The sequence below is a fragment of the Haliotis rufescens genome, unplaced genomic scaffold, assembly GCF_023055435.1.
Source record: "Haliotis rufescens isolate VD_foot unplaced genomic scaffold, xgHalRufe1.0.p SCAF_4, whole genome shotgun sequence".
Lineage (NCBI taxonomy): Eukaryota > Metazoa > Mollusca > Gastropoda > Lepetellida > Haliotidae > Haliotis > Haliotis rufescens.
Window position 1 is genome coordinate 41,068,535 of NW_025964112.1, and position 16,579 is coordinate 41,085,113.

Below are 16,579 nucleotides of genomic sequence, written 5' to 3' on the forward strand. Positions count from 1 at the left end.
TGTGTGTTTTGATACAAATACCCTTCTAAGCGGCGCACTACCCATTACCCTATGTGGTAGAAGTCGACCAACCCGCGTCTCCTTTGTCAAAGACATGTTAACTTCGATGCCCTTTTTACTGTAACTGAGTATGGTTTTACGTCGCTTTTGGTAATATTCCAGCAATATCGCAGCAGGGCACACCAATAATGGGTTTCACACATTGAACTATGCTGAGAATCGAACCTTGGTCTTCAGCGAGACGAGCGAACGCTTTAATCACTAGGCTACCCCACCGCTCTCCTTTACTGTAGAAGATGCCTGTTATATATGTATGTTGTTCTTTAATAGTATGTGTATATGGTTATAAAAAACATCTAATCCATCTAGTCCCGTAAAGATCCGGGATTGAATGGGTCTTCAGCAACTCATGCTTGTCGTAAGAGGCAATTAACTTGGTTGATGCATGTCATCCTATCCCAAGTGCATGGAATCCCAAGATCCCAAGATCGATGCTCATGATGTCAATCATTGGATTGTCTGGGCCAGGTGCATGTCATCGTATCCCAATTGCGTGGATCAATGTTCATGATAGTGATCTGGTCCAGACTCGATTATTTTACAGACCGCCGTCATATAGCTGGAATATTGCTGACTGCGGCGTTAAACAACAAACAAACAAACAAACAGACTCGATTATTTAAAGACCGTCGTCATATAGTTGGATTATTGCTGAATGAGGCGTTAAACAACAAACAAACAAAACAAAACAAACAAACAAGTACCTCATTTTGGGGTCATATCTGTTTGACACGGCTCTTTTTGCACCTAAGGACAGCAATAGACGTATTTAAGTGCAGGGAGTTAACAAGATACACCCACGTGCATGTCTCTCAGCATTCAACCATGGCATTACTTAGCACGCAGTTACCATTTAATGTATGTATGACGAATGTATGTGTTTCGTCCCCTTGTACAGCGAATAGAATTTCAGTATTTAACAAGCATGTTCTACTGCTTCGCTGACTTTATGCTAATATGGCTGTGTGGTCACTGATTGGATGGTGAGATATTCGCGCACAGCTGAGATAGGCAAGGATTGGATGAGACGGGTATTAAGAGGCTCTGACAACGGATGCTAAATCACAGGTAAGCAGCTCATCAACAGCCAGGTAAGTGCAGGTGAAGTTGTATAGAACAGGGGATGAGCTCTGCCCACAGAGAAAGGATGAAAACCTTTGAATTCTTTCACTTGGGCCAGATAGTCTATAAATCCGAGTTTGTAGAACCTATATGTTAATTATATTTAAGACAGCGATTGTGAAAAAAACATAACCTGAAACACAGTGAAAAGCATGTTTCATTTTCCACTAATTTTTATTTAGTCTTCATCCATAGATTATTTCATTTAGAGCTAAATGATTTTTTTTCACTCCTTTTTAAACATAGTTAAACTAATAGAATAATGTATTGTATCAGTGAAATGACTAGCTTCGACAAACGATTAAAATCTAAACACTGGGAAAGTTTTATAAATATAATAAGACATCTTTGAAACCAGTAAGTTGTGATGTTTATCCTTGTTATTGGTCCGTGATGGTCGACAGTAATTCGTTCGCTCGTCACGCCGAAGACCCGGGTTCGATTCCCGACATGGGTACAATAAGTGAAGCCCATTTCTGGTGTCCCCCGCCGTGATATTGCTGGAATATTCCTAAAAGCGGCGTAAAACCATACTCACTCACTCACTCTGATGCATTGATAATAATTCAAGTCATTATTTTACAGGTATTTAAAAATTCAAATCAGTATCAAAAGTGCAACGAATGTCAATTTATGCTGTCAAATATGTAGGTAAATATAAGCGACAAAAACATTTCTATAAATTCCAAAGAAATCTAAACTAAAAGCTTTATCCTGTGTACGATTCCGACTATATCATGAACATGTGTTAATCAGTTATCAAATAGTGAGGATACAATTTGTTCGCGAAAAGGTGAGTGTATCCTTCCCCACCAGTAGATCTACATTGAAAACACCGCATGTTTCTCTCCTAATTATGTGTACAATGACCTGTACTTCCCTTTAGGACCCGTGAAGATCCGGGTTAGAACAGGTCTTCAGCAACCCATGCTTGTCGTAAGAGGCGACTAACGGGATCGGGTGGTCAGGCTCGCTGACTTGGTTAATGCATGTCATCGTTTCCCAATTGCGTGGATCAATGCTCATGATAGTGATCTGGTCCAGACTCGAGTATTTACAGACTGCCGTCATATAGCTGGAATATTGCTGACTGCGGCGTTAAACAACAAACCAACCAACCAACTTCCCTTTCGTTTGTAATTTATTTAAGTGCTATAACATCTACAGGTAAATCCGCCCACATTGAGAACACCGTATTTTTATCTCCTTACCACATGTACAATGACATGTACATACTTAAGATGGAGCTAAATATATGTTTATTTAATGCATGAATATGCCTGCTTTCATGTTTGCCTTTGCTATTATAATGTACAGATTAAAATTAAGAATGCAACAAAGAGGGCTTGGGGTGATCCTGGCACAGTCAGGCTGGTAAGGCTCATCATCAGCTCAGGGCCCTTGCCCCTCTACACGCAGCCCATTTATGATTATGATTATTATGATGATGCTGATAAGTATCATTATTTATTCTTATTGTTCTTATTTCTATTCGTATTCGTAATATTATCATCATTATCATTAGTAGTAGTAGTAGTAGTAGTAGTAGCAGTAGTAGTAGTGTAGTAGTAGTAGTAGTAGTAGTAGTAGTAGTAGTAGTAGTAGTAAATCAATCTTCGCCTTGATGTTTCCACAGTTGACAATCAAGCCCCCTGTTATCATGGCTGCTTCCACCTACGTCCTTGGGTTGTACATTCTGTATGGTGAGTGTCTGCCTGGGATTATTATTTTAAATATACTGTATACACTAAAGTGAATGATTTTGCAGTTTACTCCAAACCATAAGATTCAAACATTGGGCACAAGGTTGTCGTTCTTGTGATGACCAAATCATATACGCGTCATAAATGGGGTACAGTTTTGTCGTTCTTGTGATGACCAAATCATATACGCGTCATACATGGGGCACAATGTTGTCCTTCTTGTGATGACCAAATCATATACGCGTCATACATGGAGCACAATTTTGTCTTTTTTGTGATGATCAAGTCGTGTAAACGTTAAAGAAGGTCAGTATTGAGATTTATTTTGTCCAAAACATACTTTTTCTAAAATTACTCAAAAAAAATTTTTGGCCTCACGATTTACCCTAAAAATGAAAGGGCATGTACCACAAACAATATGCCCCACACGACGTATATGCGATGGATCATTCTCTGTCTTCGCGTGGCACGTTTTGGAGGGTCATTTAGAGTCAATGGTCTGTTTCAGGACTGATTTCCGGTGCATCATCACAGAGAGGAAACGGTAAGAAGAACAGATCGTCGTCTCATGTATCATCAAGTTTTGAAGACTATTTTTCAGAACAAGATCACAGTGGTGGCTTTTTTCGTGTTTCGGATCAGCCACAGAATGGCTATATCAGAAAAAGACTGAGATTCAGATGTTGACCATTCTGATTATATCAAATCCAACGTTGAATGGCGGTTTTAACACTACATGATACAAATCTTGCCAATTGCAGTTTGAGAGTGTTCTCTGGTGCCAAATATATACAACCCATGCTTGTCGTAAGAGGCGACTAATGGGATCGGATGGACAGGCTCGCTGACTAGGTTGATGCATGTCATATTATCACAATTACGTAGATCAATGCATGTGACGTCCATCAATGGACTGTCTGGTCGAGATCGCCGTCATATAGATGGAATATTGCTGAATGTGGCGTTAAACAACAAACAAAAACAATGAATAAGTGTTGAGGCCTTGCTTCCGTTTTTGTAGACACAAGGCATGGCAACAAAACAGTCAGCCCGGGAATTGCATACGAGGCCACAGGTCACGTGGTAGTCACTGTCCGGCTTGATGCTCCGTCGGCCTCTGGATTGACGTTCAAAGTAAGTATCACGTTCATGCAGTTAAAGACCACGTTAAACGATAGCGTCGCCACCGTAATATTTCCAATCACATGACCTGACTATCAAGGAATCTACAGTCAGATAACCTCAGTATTTGTGAACCTTAAGTCAGATAACCCCAGTATTTGTGAACCCTAAATCAGATAACCTCAGTATTTGTGAACCTACAGTCAGATAACCTCAGTATCTGTGAACCTAAAGTGAGATAACCTCAGCATTTGTGAACCTACAGTCAGATAACCTCAGTATTTGTGAACCTCAAGTCAGATAACCTCAGTATTTGTGAACCTACAGTCAGATAACTTCAGTATTTGGGAACCTTAAGTCAGATAACCTCAGTATTTGTGAACCTACAGTCAGATAACTTCCGTATCAGTTCGTATATCCTGAACTGATAACCTCCGTCTCAGCGAACCTATAGTCAGATACCTTTCAAATTAGTCAACCTATTTATCATATATCACCTGTAAGAAAGTTTCATTCAGATAACTAAAGTATTTGTGATTTTGAAGTCAAACATATTTCGTATTAGTGAACATTTAGTCAGATATTCCCCGTAGTGGGTTTTCTTTTGACAAGATTTTCAATATAGAATATCTTCGACACTAGAACTATTTCTGATGAATTGACAAGTTTGATTTGTGTCATATTGATTTAACAACACTCACGTAAGAATCCATTCACGTACTTCGCTCAGGGAATATACAACAAATGACTCTTTTCTTAAAATCAGTATGGCAGACGCTATTTAACTGTTCCTACATCCAAACACTCGGGGCATAGTCAGAGTGTGATAATATATGTGCTAGAGTGATCGTTGAGTGTTGTGACCAATCAACTTGTGATATCATGGTGAAGTGCCTATTATGAAAAGGACTCGATAAATGCAATGACAATGTCTGTTTCAGTATAGCACTGTTCCGAGTGGTGCAGGTTCGAGTGACTTTGAGCGGTTTAACAACGTGCCCATCTCAATCCCCCAAGGGAGGGATCACGTCAATTTTACCATCAACATAACGAACGACTCGGTGAGTAAGCATCACTCAGAGACATTAATACTGCAGTGTATCCTTGATCGACATGAATACATAACACTGCTCGCATACTGCAGTGGAAATATTTATTGATCTTGTGGATCGAAGTAACATTTGTTCTCTATCTTTGGCAGGTGCCAGAGGCGGATGAAAAGTTCAAACTGAGGTTAACTCAATTCTCCGACTCGTCTGGTGCATTCAACCATTTCATTTATATCGCAGACAATGAAGGTACTCTAATCAATTATTCCATTTGTTTGGTTGTTTGTTTGTTGTTGTTTAGCATCACATTTAGCAAAATTCCATCTATATGACGGCGGTAAATAATCGAGTCTGGATCAAACAATCCAGTTATTGACATCACCCTGCCCTGCCCTGCCCTGCCCTGCCCTGCCCTGCCCTGCCCTGCCCTGCCCTGCCCTGCCCTGCCCTGCCCTGCCCCTATCGTATATTAACCTTCCCCTACCACGACTCCAGTACCAATCCATACTGTTCTCTTATGTTTTATGGAACACAGACACTCGTGTTATAGTTAAACAACGAGTGATACATACAGAAAACACTTGTTATATACAGAAAACATGTGGTACACACAAAAACAATCAACACTGTTATATGCAGACAACATGTGTTATAGTTAAACAACGAGTGATATATACAGAAAATACGTGTTATATACAGAAAACACGTGATACACACAGACAACATGTGTAATATACAGACGAGTGTTATATACAGTCAACACTGTTATATACAGACGAGTGCTATATACAGTCAACACTGTTATATACAGACGAGTGATATATGCAGACGACACGTGTTACATACAGACAACGCGTGTTATAGTTAAACAACTGGTGATATATACAGAAAACATGTGTTATATACCAAAACACGTGATACACACAGACAACACTGTTATATACAGACGAGTGTTATATATAGTCAACACTGTTATATACAGACGAGTGTTATATACAGTCAACACTGTTATATACAGACGAGTGTTATATACAGTCAACACTGTTATATACAGACGAGTGTTATATACAGTCAATACTGTTATATGCAGACGAGTGTTATATACAGTCAATACGGTTTTATATACAGATGAGTGTTATATACAGACAACACTGTTATATACAGTCAACACTGTTATATGCCGTCAACACTGTTATATTCAGACGAGTGTTATATACAGACGAGTGTTATATACAGACGAGTGTTATATACAGACGAGTGTTATATGCAGTTAACACTGTTATATTCAGACGAGTGTTATATACAGTCAACACTGTTATATACAGACGAGTGTTATATACAGTCAATACTGTTATATATAGACGAGTGTTATATACAGTCAACACTGTTATATACAGACGAGTGTTATATACAGTCAACACTGTTATATACAGACGAGTGTTATATACAGTCAACACTGTTATATACAGACGAGTGTTATATACAGTCAACACTGTTATATACAGACGAGTGTTATATACAGTCAATACTGTTATATGCAGACGAGTGTTATATACAGTCAATACTGTTATATGCAGATGAGTGTTCTATACAGACAACACTGTTATATAAAGTCAACACTGTTATATGCCGTCAACACTGTTATATTCAGACGAGTGTTATATACAGACGAGTGTTATATACAGACGAGTGTTATATGCAGTTAACACTGTTATATTCAGACGAGTGTTATATACAGTCAACACTGTTATATACAGACGAGTGTTATATACAGTCAACACTGTTATATACAGACGAGTGTTATATACAGTCAACACTTATATACAGACGAGTGTTATATACAGTCAATACTGTTATATGCAGACGAGTGTTATATACAGCCAATACTGTTATATACAGATGAGTGTTATATAGAGACAACACTGTTATATACAGTCAACACTGTTATATGCCGTCAACACTGTTATATACAGACGAGTGTTATATACAGACGAGTGTTATATACAGACGAGTGTTATATACAGACGAGTGTTATATACCGTCAACACTGTTATATTCAGACGAATGTTATATACCGTCAAAACTGTTATATACCGACAACGGTTTCTCTACAGACTAAGTGTTGTCTACAGCCTGTGTGTTACATACGCTGTGTATATGTTGTAGATATCACCATATGTACAGGGGATCGGTCGTTCAGGGAAAATGATGGCCTTGCCAGAGTTCGACTTTCTCGGCCTTCGGCGAAATCTGTCGGCATCCTCACGGCGTTTGTCAGCACAAGGACACTTCCTGGCCAGGCTAAAGAGAACGAAGACTTCATACCCATCACAAATGACACGGTGGTGTTTACAAACAATGAAAGGTTCAAGGATATCGAGATCCCTTTGATCGATAATTTTGTAAGTTTCATTTTATGTCTAACCGATAACACAAAACCCTGAAGTATGTTTACTGAGGGAAATAGCTTTTGGTTTTGTATCCTCCTCCAATGAATGCATTTTCCATAAGCTTTTTAAAACTCATATCAAAACAGAATTGTATTATTGATTAAACCTGGGAGACTAAGAACATACATAGAAATATGAATATGTGTGAACAATGTAACATATATGCAACTGAGGATGATTTCGATTTCATTTTATAAATATGACTACTAGTATTTAAAACAGTAAATATGTAGATCTTTGAAAGGCATTTAGAAGTGATACACATAAGGGAGTGAATATATGGATGTCAACTTCTTTATTATGAGGAATACAACGTTTCGGAGTATATGCTTACTTCTTCATCGGGTGAATGAATGCCTTACTTACTTAAATTGGGAATTTAACGTGCGCTTTCCGACATATGCGTATTTCGCGCACGGCCCCGCCAGGCCATTTGGTGTTTGGTCGAAAAGGGTAAGTCCGAAAAGGTGAGGCAACCTAGGTCGGGCTATTTAGGGTTGCTTAGTTAATTCGGAGAAAAAATTTGGAATTTTGAAATATGCCATGCAAAAGGTGGAGGAGGGGACTAAAGTTTGTGTGTTTTATAGGTTTAGAATTTTAGGGTTTATTGGCAGCTTGTTTCTTGTACTTTTACTTTTAAATGCGGCCAAGTAGTTCTGTTTTGATTAGATATATGCTTAGTGCTTTAACGGTTTGTAAGTCTTTTAGGGGGTTTAGTACCGTTGCTAGTGTCATTTGATTGTTGCAATTTAGTGTGGATTGGAGTGTTGTTCTGTGTTGCTGGTAATGTGTGCAATATAGTATTATGTGTTCAGGCGTTTCTTTTAAGTTGCAGTGGGGGCATTTACCGGTTTGGTGTTTGTTTGTTTTTAATTTGGTGTAGGTGGGAGTTTAACTTAGTGTGGCCTGTTTGTAGGTTAGTTATTACTCTGTCAATTTTTTTTGGTTTTATGATGGATATTTTGTTTTTTGAGTGGCTTTTGTAGCAGGTATTTTAGTTTGCAATCATATTTCTGATACTTATTTTGCTTCTTTTGGAAGATTTTCTCCTTTGTGATACTTTTAATTTCGTTTTTTTGATAGGTTGATGCTTACTCCTTCTAATTGTTGTGCTGATTTGGTTGCTTCAGCACTAAGATTAGAAGAAGTAATGAATGTATGAAGAAGTAATGAATGAATGCCATGAGGCAGAGAGCATATATATGTACATGTAAGGACAACACAATTAATAGGATAACAAAAGGTGGAAAATAACAAAGGTTAGAAACGAACAAGGGAAGCCAGCAGATGATTGGCGCTGATAGGTGATTAGCAATAAACAATGGAAGCAAACACTTAACAGTAATTAGCACTGATAGTATGGAAGCCAGTACTTAAGTTATCAAAGAAAAGTAAAAGGCAGTGGACACTGGGCAAACGGGGGACCGGGGGTAATTAGCACTGATAGGTGAAAGAATGGACATAGCAACGGGCAAATTGAAGCCAGCTAGGTAATTAGCACCGACAAAGGTCAAAGCGAATAAGTCCCAAGCACAAGGCAGATAGGTTCCCTGGTCACGGTTCATGGCTGGCTGGTGTCTCCTGATGTCAATGGCTTCTTGTAGTTTTCTATGTCGCCAGTTGTTGTTGTTGGTAGACAGGACTTTGGTGGCCCCCTACGTGATGTTTCGGTTTTGGTTCTGGTTATGGTTTGGTAAGTCGACATCTTAGGTTGTACCAATTGTTTAACTATCCGCTCCAAATGCCCCTACAGTCTAAGGTTTCCGCTAGGTAAGTAGATAAGTAACGAGATACCTTCATTACTTCTGTGTCCTTTAGTTGCCGCTATCTTTTAGTCGGACTCAAGGTTCGCCATGGTAAAGTTGATCAATTGTGTTTCTACACCTACCTGTGCTCGTGGATTTCACTGATAAGGGTTCCTCAGTAGTCTTGTTGTTGTTGTATTCCTTTAACGCCACACCCAGCAATATTCCAGCTAGATGACTCCGGTCTCTAAATAAGCAAGTCTGGACCAGACAATCCAGTGATTGACACCATGTGTATCGATCTATGCAATTACATCTCCAACAGTAGGCTGACATGTCGTGGAAAGCGGGGCTTACCATCATTTGACAGCGTTGTTCAGATGTGGTTTAAAATTACTGACTCACACCAGAGTTTACCCAAGCATCTTTTAGTCATGTGTTGTATTTATTCCTGCTTTCAGAAAAGAGAAAACAGGTCAGAGCTGTTTCAAGTGCTGGTGACCGGCGCTGGACTTGTCACCTGCACAATCAATGTGGTCATTTATGACGACGACAGTATGTTACTTGCTTATCTTGAATTGATTACTGTGTGTCTCGTTATATGTTTAAGAGAACCGTGAAGATACGGGGTAGAATAACTCAGCAACTCATCCTTATCGTGAAAGGCGACCATACTTGTCCTGCGACGCGACTAATGCTGGTCGGAAGAGGCCACTAATGGGATTGGGATCGAGTAGTCAGACTCGCTGACTTGGTTGATGCATGTCATCGTATCTCAAATGCGTGGATCGATGTTCGTGATGTCCATCACTGGATTGTCTGGTCCAGACTCGTTTATTTACAAACCACCGTCATATAGCTGAAATATTGCTGTGTGCGGCGTTAAACCACAAACAAACACATATATATTTAAGAGTATATATGTCTACCTAAGTGTTTTGCATCTAAAGGAGTACTTAACAGATGAAGTTCAAGTATTTGAAAAGTATTTGATGCCAAAGATGTGTATAATCATAGAAATCTCTATCTCAATTCCTACAACACTTTACCCAAACTAAATCACTGCTGCTAGCCCTTAGCTGCCCCTGCCCTGCCCTGTCCTATCGTATGCTACCATACTATATCAAACTAACCTACGCAATCCTACCCTAACCCAATCTTCTCTAACCCTAATCCGAATCCATACCATACCATACCATACCATACCATACCATACCATACCATACCATACCATACCATACCATACCATACCATACACCAACCCTACACAACCCTACGCTATCCTACCCAGACCCTTCCTTACCCTACCAACCTTATCCTTACCTACCCACCTCTATCCCAACCCTATCCTACCCCGACCCTTCCTTACCCTACAAACCCTATCCTACCCTTCCCTATACAGCCCTGACCTACCCTCCACAACCCTACCCTACACTAACCTTTCATTACCCTACCCTTACCTACCCACCTCAATCCCAACCCTATCCTACCACGACCCATCCTTACCCTACCTTACCTATTGTACCTAACTTTTCCCTGCCCCGACTCCAATCCCTACAACACCAATCCACAGTGTTCTCTTCTTCTGATTTTAGGAACCACATAGTTCTAAAAAATGCCCTCTCTGTGTTTGGGAGCTGCATACGTTTACATGGATGTATGAATATTTCAGTTCCGGATCCCTTCGACTGTAGAAGAGGTATAAGCCAGCCTTGCAAGTACAGTGGAACGTGTAACGCGACGAACGGGGCATGTGTGTGTCCGCCTGGCTACGTAGGGGCCGACTGCAGCAGGCCAATACGTAAGTCAGATCCTAGTTAGTGACCGCATTTAGTGACCGGGATTGGGCCGCATTTCAGTATTTCACTTACATCACAGCGTTTCAGCTTTATAATGCAGATGAGCCTGAAGTGACGTTTATCAGTTCTGATGGAACCTGATAAGATTAACCATTCATCACACAACTATATGCATTTTAAAAATTTGTACTTGTCAGTTTTACAGTAAAGGTACATACAATTGACAAAAATCATTTCCAAAATAAAAACAAATTGCTGCTAAAAGCCGAGAACATTGTACGATTCCGACTATAAGCACGGATTTGTGAATCACTTTCAAATAGTGATGATACCAGGTGTTTGCGAAAAGGAGAGCGATTTTACGTTGATAACAAGGTGCATTTATCACAAAGAGATGTCAGTGGCAGTGGTTTAGAAATACATTCAAGGATACATGTTATAATGCATGTTATTTAAATGTCTTTTCAGCGCGGATTGGTGGAACAGGCTGTGACGGACGATGCAGTCCCGGCGGTGTGTGTATGTCTGACAACGTTGGTGGGGGCAAGGAAACTATCACCTGCAACTGCCACCCCGGGTGGACTGGAGCCGCCTGCAACGAAACCTCTTGTAAGTACTAACTATATCACACATCTGCCACCCCGGGTGGACTGGAGTCTACTGCAACGAAACCTCTTGTAAGTACTAACTATATCACACATCTGCCACCCCGGGTGGACTGGAGCCTACTGCAACGAAACCTCTTGTAAGTACTAACTATATCACACATCTGCCACCCCGGGTGGACTGGAGCCTACTGCAACGAAACCTCTTGTAAGTACTAACTATATCACACATCTGCCACCCCGGGTGGACTGGAGCCTACTGCAACGAAACCTCTTGTAAGTACTAACTATATCACACATCTGCCACCCCGGGTGGACTGGAGCCTACTACAACGAAACCTCTTGTAAGTGCTAACTATATCACACATCTGCCACCCCGGGTGGACTGGAGCCTACTGCAACGAAACCTCTTGTAAGTGCTAACTATATCACACATCTGTCACCCCGGGTGGACTGGAGTCTACTGCAACGAAACCTCGTGTAAGTACTAACTATATCACTCATCTGCCACCCCGGGTGGACTGGAGCCTACTACAACGAAACCTCGTGTAAGTACTAACTATATAACACAAAATGCCACCCCGGGTGGACTGGAGTCTACTGCAACGAAACCTCGTGTAAGTACTAACTATATCACACATCTGCCACCCCGGGTGGACTGGAGTCTACTGCAACGAAACCTCGTGTAAGTACTAACTATATCACACATCTGCCACCCCGGGTGGACTGGAGCCTACTACAACGAAACCTCGTGTAAGTACTAACTATATAACACAAAATGCCACCCCGGGTGGACTGGAGTCTACTGCAACGAAACCTCGTGTAAGTACTAACTATATCACACATCTGCCACCCCGGGTGGACTGGAGTCTACTGCAACGAAACCTCGTGTAAGTACTAACTATATCACACATCTGCCACCCCGGGTGGACTGGAGTCTACTGCAACGAAACCTCTTGTAAGTACTAACTATATCACACATCTGCCACCCCGGGTGGACTGGAGCCTACTGCAACGAAACCTCTTGTTAGTACTAACTATATCACACATCTGCCACCCAGGGTGGACTGGAGCCTACTGCAACGAAACCTCTTGTAAGTACTACTTATATCACACATCTGCCACCCCGGGTGGACTGGAGTCTACTGCAACGAAACCTCTTGTAAGTGCTAACAATATCACACAGCTTCCACCCCGGGTAGACTGGAGCCTACTACAACGAAACTTCGTGTAAGTGCTAACTATATCACACATCTGTCACCCCGGGTGGACTGGAGTCTACTGCAACGAAACCTCTTGTAAGTACTAACTATATCACACATCTGCCACCCCGGGTGGACTGGAGCCTACTGCAACGAAACCTCGTGTAAGTACTAACTATATCACACAAAATGCCACCCCGGGTGGACTGGAGCCTACTGCAACGAAACCTCTTGTAAGTACTAACTATATCACACATCTGCCACCCCGGGTGGACTGGAGCCTACTGCAACGAAACCTCTTGTTAGTACTAACTATATCACACAGCTTCCACCCCGGGTGGACTGGATCCTACTACAACGAAACCTCTTGTAAGTACTAACTATATCACACAGCTGCCACCCCTGGTGGACTGGAGTCTACTGAAACGAAACCTCTTGTAAGTGCTAACAATATCACACAGCTTCCACCCCGGGTGGACTGGAGCCTACTACAACGAAACTTCGTGTAAGTGCTAACTATATTACACATCTGTCACCCCGGGTGGACTGGAGTCTACTGCAACGAAACCTCGTGTAAGTACTAACTATATCACACATCTGCCACCCCGGGTGGACTGGAGCCTACTACAACGAAACCTCGTGTAAGGGCTAACTATATCACACAAAATGCCATCCCCGGGTGGACTGGGTCCTACAGCAACGAACACTCGTGTCAATACTAATTACTAGTATATCACACCAGTCATACAGGACAGCAACAGTGTTGATGACATGCTGCTTAACGACCCGATTGGAGTTCATGTGTTGCAGTCTTCTGTCTAAACTACCACCTGGGTAAGAACAGCTACATCTTTCCGAGGCAAGGGAGTTAACTGACTCTAAAAGTCCGGCTTCCACGGGATATGTCCCTTCTATGCCCCTTCCTGTTGCCCAATCAGATTCCACCTCTCGTATCACTTGCATTTGCTTCAAACAGTCAAGGCGATCTGATTGATTATCAAGACATATATTGAAATAAAACGGGTCTTTCTTCGCGAAGTGCATCGATTCAAATGTGAGCACCTTGATTAAAAACATGAAAAGATTTGCAAAAATATCTGTCGACGCCCAGTTGACGGTACACGTCTTTTGCAAATCCTGCAGTCGACCGAAATCTGCAGGATGGAAACGATGTTGTTTATGAACCGGATGTCTCGTTCGTTACGAGATTTTGATTGGACTATGCATAGACTTGTTAGTCCAGCCAAAATATAACTCCATAATTGCAGCCTAGTTCGGCAAGGGTGGAAACAAGTCAGTTAACTCCCTTTCCTCTGGAAGATTGGACGATATACTGAATAACCTGATAGATATAACATGTTACATTCTTCTATCTAGACTACCACCAGTGTAACCAGAACAGCTTCAGCGTCTGCATCACCCCCTACAGCTTCGCCGACTTTGCCGGAAGCGTCCACGTCCGGGGCAACGCCACTGTCGGCGGCTGCTACCTCCAGCGAGCTCCGTCCCCTGCTAACACGGGTGACAAGATCCCTGACTGGTGCAAAGGCTATGCAGCCACGTTCCCATTCAAGGGCGGGCCCTGTCAGAACTTTGGACCTTCCAATAACGTATGTTCAATAACAGATAGTGCTGTCGATGCGATAATCTGATCCGATTAACTTGGTATCGCGATACGATAAATATGCAAATGAGATAGCCTTACTTGAACTACTTTTAATAAGATTCATACATACATGTGATACCTGCATGATGAATAAACTATTGCCTGACGCCCCCATTAAGGTTAGATAGGTTTAGATGCGTGAGGGCTTCTGTTACAAAACGTGGCTTCAGATCATTTGGCTCTATATTATGAATGGAACAGTTCATCCTGGTACTGTATTCATACGCGATCTCTAAAGTTAGTAAAGGTTGAAAACTTCGATTATTTTGAGTATTTTGCAATAAAGACAGAATACGATAAAGTCATTGTTATCCTTGTGTCTTTCCGTATCGTACATATTATATATTGGGAACAAAATATATATTTTGATCACAAGGCTCAAAGTTCTTTTGGGACGGTGGGGTAGCCTAGGGGTCAAAGCATTCGCTCGTCACGTCGAAGAACCGGGTTCGATTCCCGACATGGGTACAATGTGTGAAGCCAATTTCTGGTGTCCCCCGCCGTGATATTGCTGGAATATTGCCTCATCGCTTGTGTAACGTTTCCCACGTTTTAATACAGTTAATTTATATTTTGACTTCCAAGGGAGGAAACAAGACGTACGTTCTTCAGCTTATCGTGCAGTATACGAATGGCACCCTCAACCGCCTAGACGAGCTCGTCACCTTCACCTGCCAGTTCGACAACTCCTCTTTGCTCGTCTACAGCAATGCAGTGGAGACCAACCCATCCGAGTAGGTTCCCATGCCTGCTGATTCTATATGTACTCAGCCACAAAAGTACCTGTTAAGCATTTAAGCATACTCAGATGAGACCAACTGAAAAAAATATTTTCAAATTTTAAAAATAACTAAGTTGACCATATGTCTAACTTTGTACACAACAAACCATTTGGTAAAACAGAATTTGGATGTCGGCATTATCCCCTGCACGTCCAAACCAGGTTCAAACGTAATTTCCGACCAATTTTGAAAACCATGCCATGTGTTATAGATGGAAAGCTGTTGGAAATGTGCTTTCGACAGTATCAGTAAAATAAATCAAAACCACCAAAATAATGACTTTATCGCCATTTGAAGTTATGAAAAAATATATAAATTCGGTGATTAGTAACTGTCTATCCGTCACCCCTTATACTTCAAGACCAATGTCGAAAAGTAAAAAAAACAACCTTACAGTATGGTATCTGCGGAAAGAGTAGACCCTGGGCAGTAATCTCAATACAGACAAGTAAAGTCACACAAAAAGTCCACGCGCATACATTTAAGCTGGCCGAAGTATGCGTAGGTTTTAGTAGTGAGATGAAATAGTTTTGAGATCCTTAGGGTATTACCCCCGTGACTGCATACTAGAAACTGCTAATTTGACCTATTTCAATGGATTCATCAGGGTACCTCCGACACGACCCTAATTCCAAAACTATTTGGTGTAACCCTCTGTTGTCCTAAGTGTGTGCGTATTGGGTTCAAAGGGAAAGTCAAGCTCTAATTGCATTGTCCTTTCAAATTGCTGTCCACCTCTAACAGGGGACTAAGGAGAAACATGCACGTCACCATAACGTGTATAGAGACACACATTACGAGCCAATTAAGATATTTGTAAAACATTTATTTAATAAATAAATCAGTCCTTTACAGCATCAGTTTATTTCGAATCTTCAGATAAAAAGAGTTTTGATACGTGTTCAAAAATATTTTAATATGATATAACATTGAGGGTGTCAGCACATAGAGAATGTACAACCAAGCCATCCACTTAAACTACCGTATTCGACGTAATAAGCGCCGACGGCGACATTTGGCTAACATATTGGAACAGTCCCAATTAGCACCCCTTCCGATTGATCAATGTACACAAGACTTATTTATTCGTGTATAATAAATTATAATATAATGCATCCATAATTATGGGAAATCAGATTCTGGAAAAATATATCTGTCGTATATAAACATTCAGGCTGTCAGCATAAACCACGAAATTTACGATCTTTCAACTATTCTAATAAGAGCCCCCTATTTCTAATTTTAAGAGCGCCGTTGGCGCTTATTATGTCGAA

General features: G+C 41.1%; 1 protein-coding gene across 1 annotated transcript; it reads left to right on the forward strand.

The window, feature by feature from the left end:
* The first annotated feature begins 1,092 nt into the window (after window positions 1-1,092).
* On the forward strand, window positions 1,093-15,296 carry LOC124136005. The gene is made up of 12 exons (XM_046501740.2): window positions 1,093-1,151; window positions 2,819-2,885; window positions 3,394-3,429; window positions 3,907-4,019; window positions 4,949-5,068; window positions 5,209-5,305; window positions 7,223-7,458; window positions 9,713-9,806; window positions 10,924-11,052; window positions 11,519-11,659; window positions 14,235-14,467; window positions 15,109-15,296. Exons 2-12 carry the CDS (start codon window positions 2,843-2,845, stop codon window positions 15,259-15,261), a joined length of 1,395 nt encoding a protein of 464 aa, XP_046357696.2. The 5' UTR covers window positions 1,093-1,151; window positions 2,819-2,842; the 3' UTR covers window positions 15,262-15,296.
* Window positions 15,297-16,579: the final 1,283 nt, after the last annotated feature.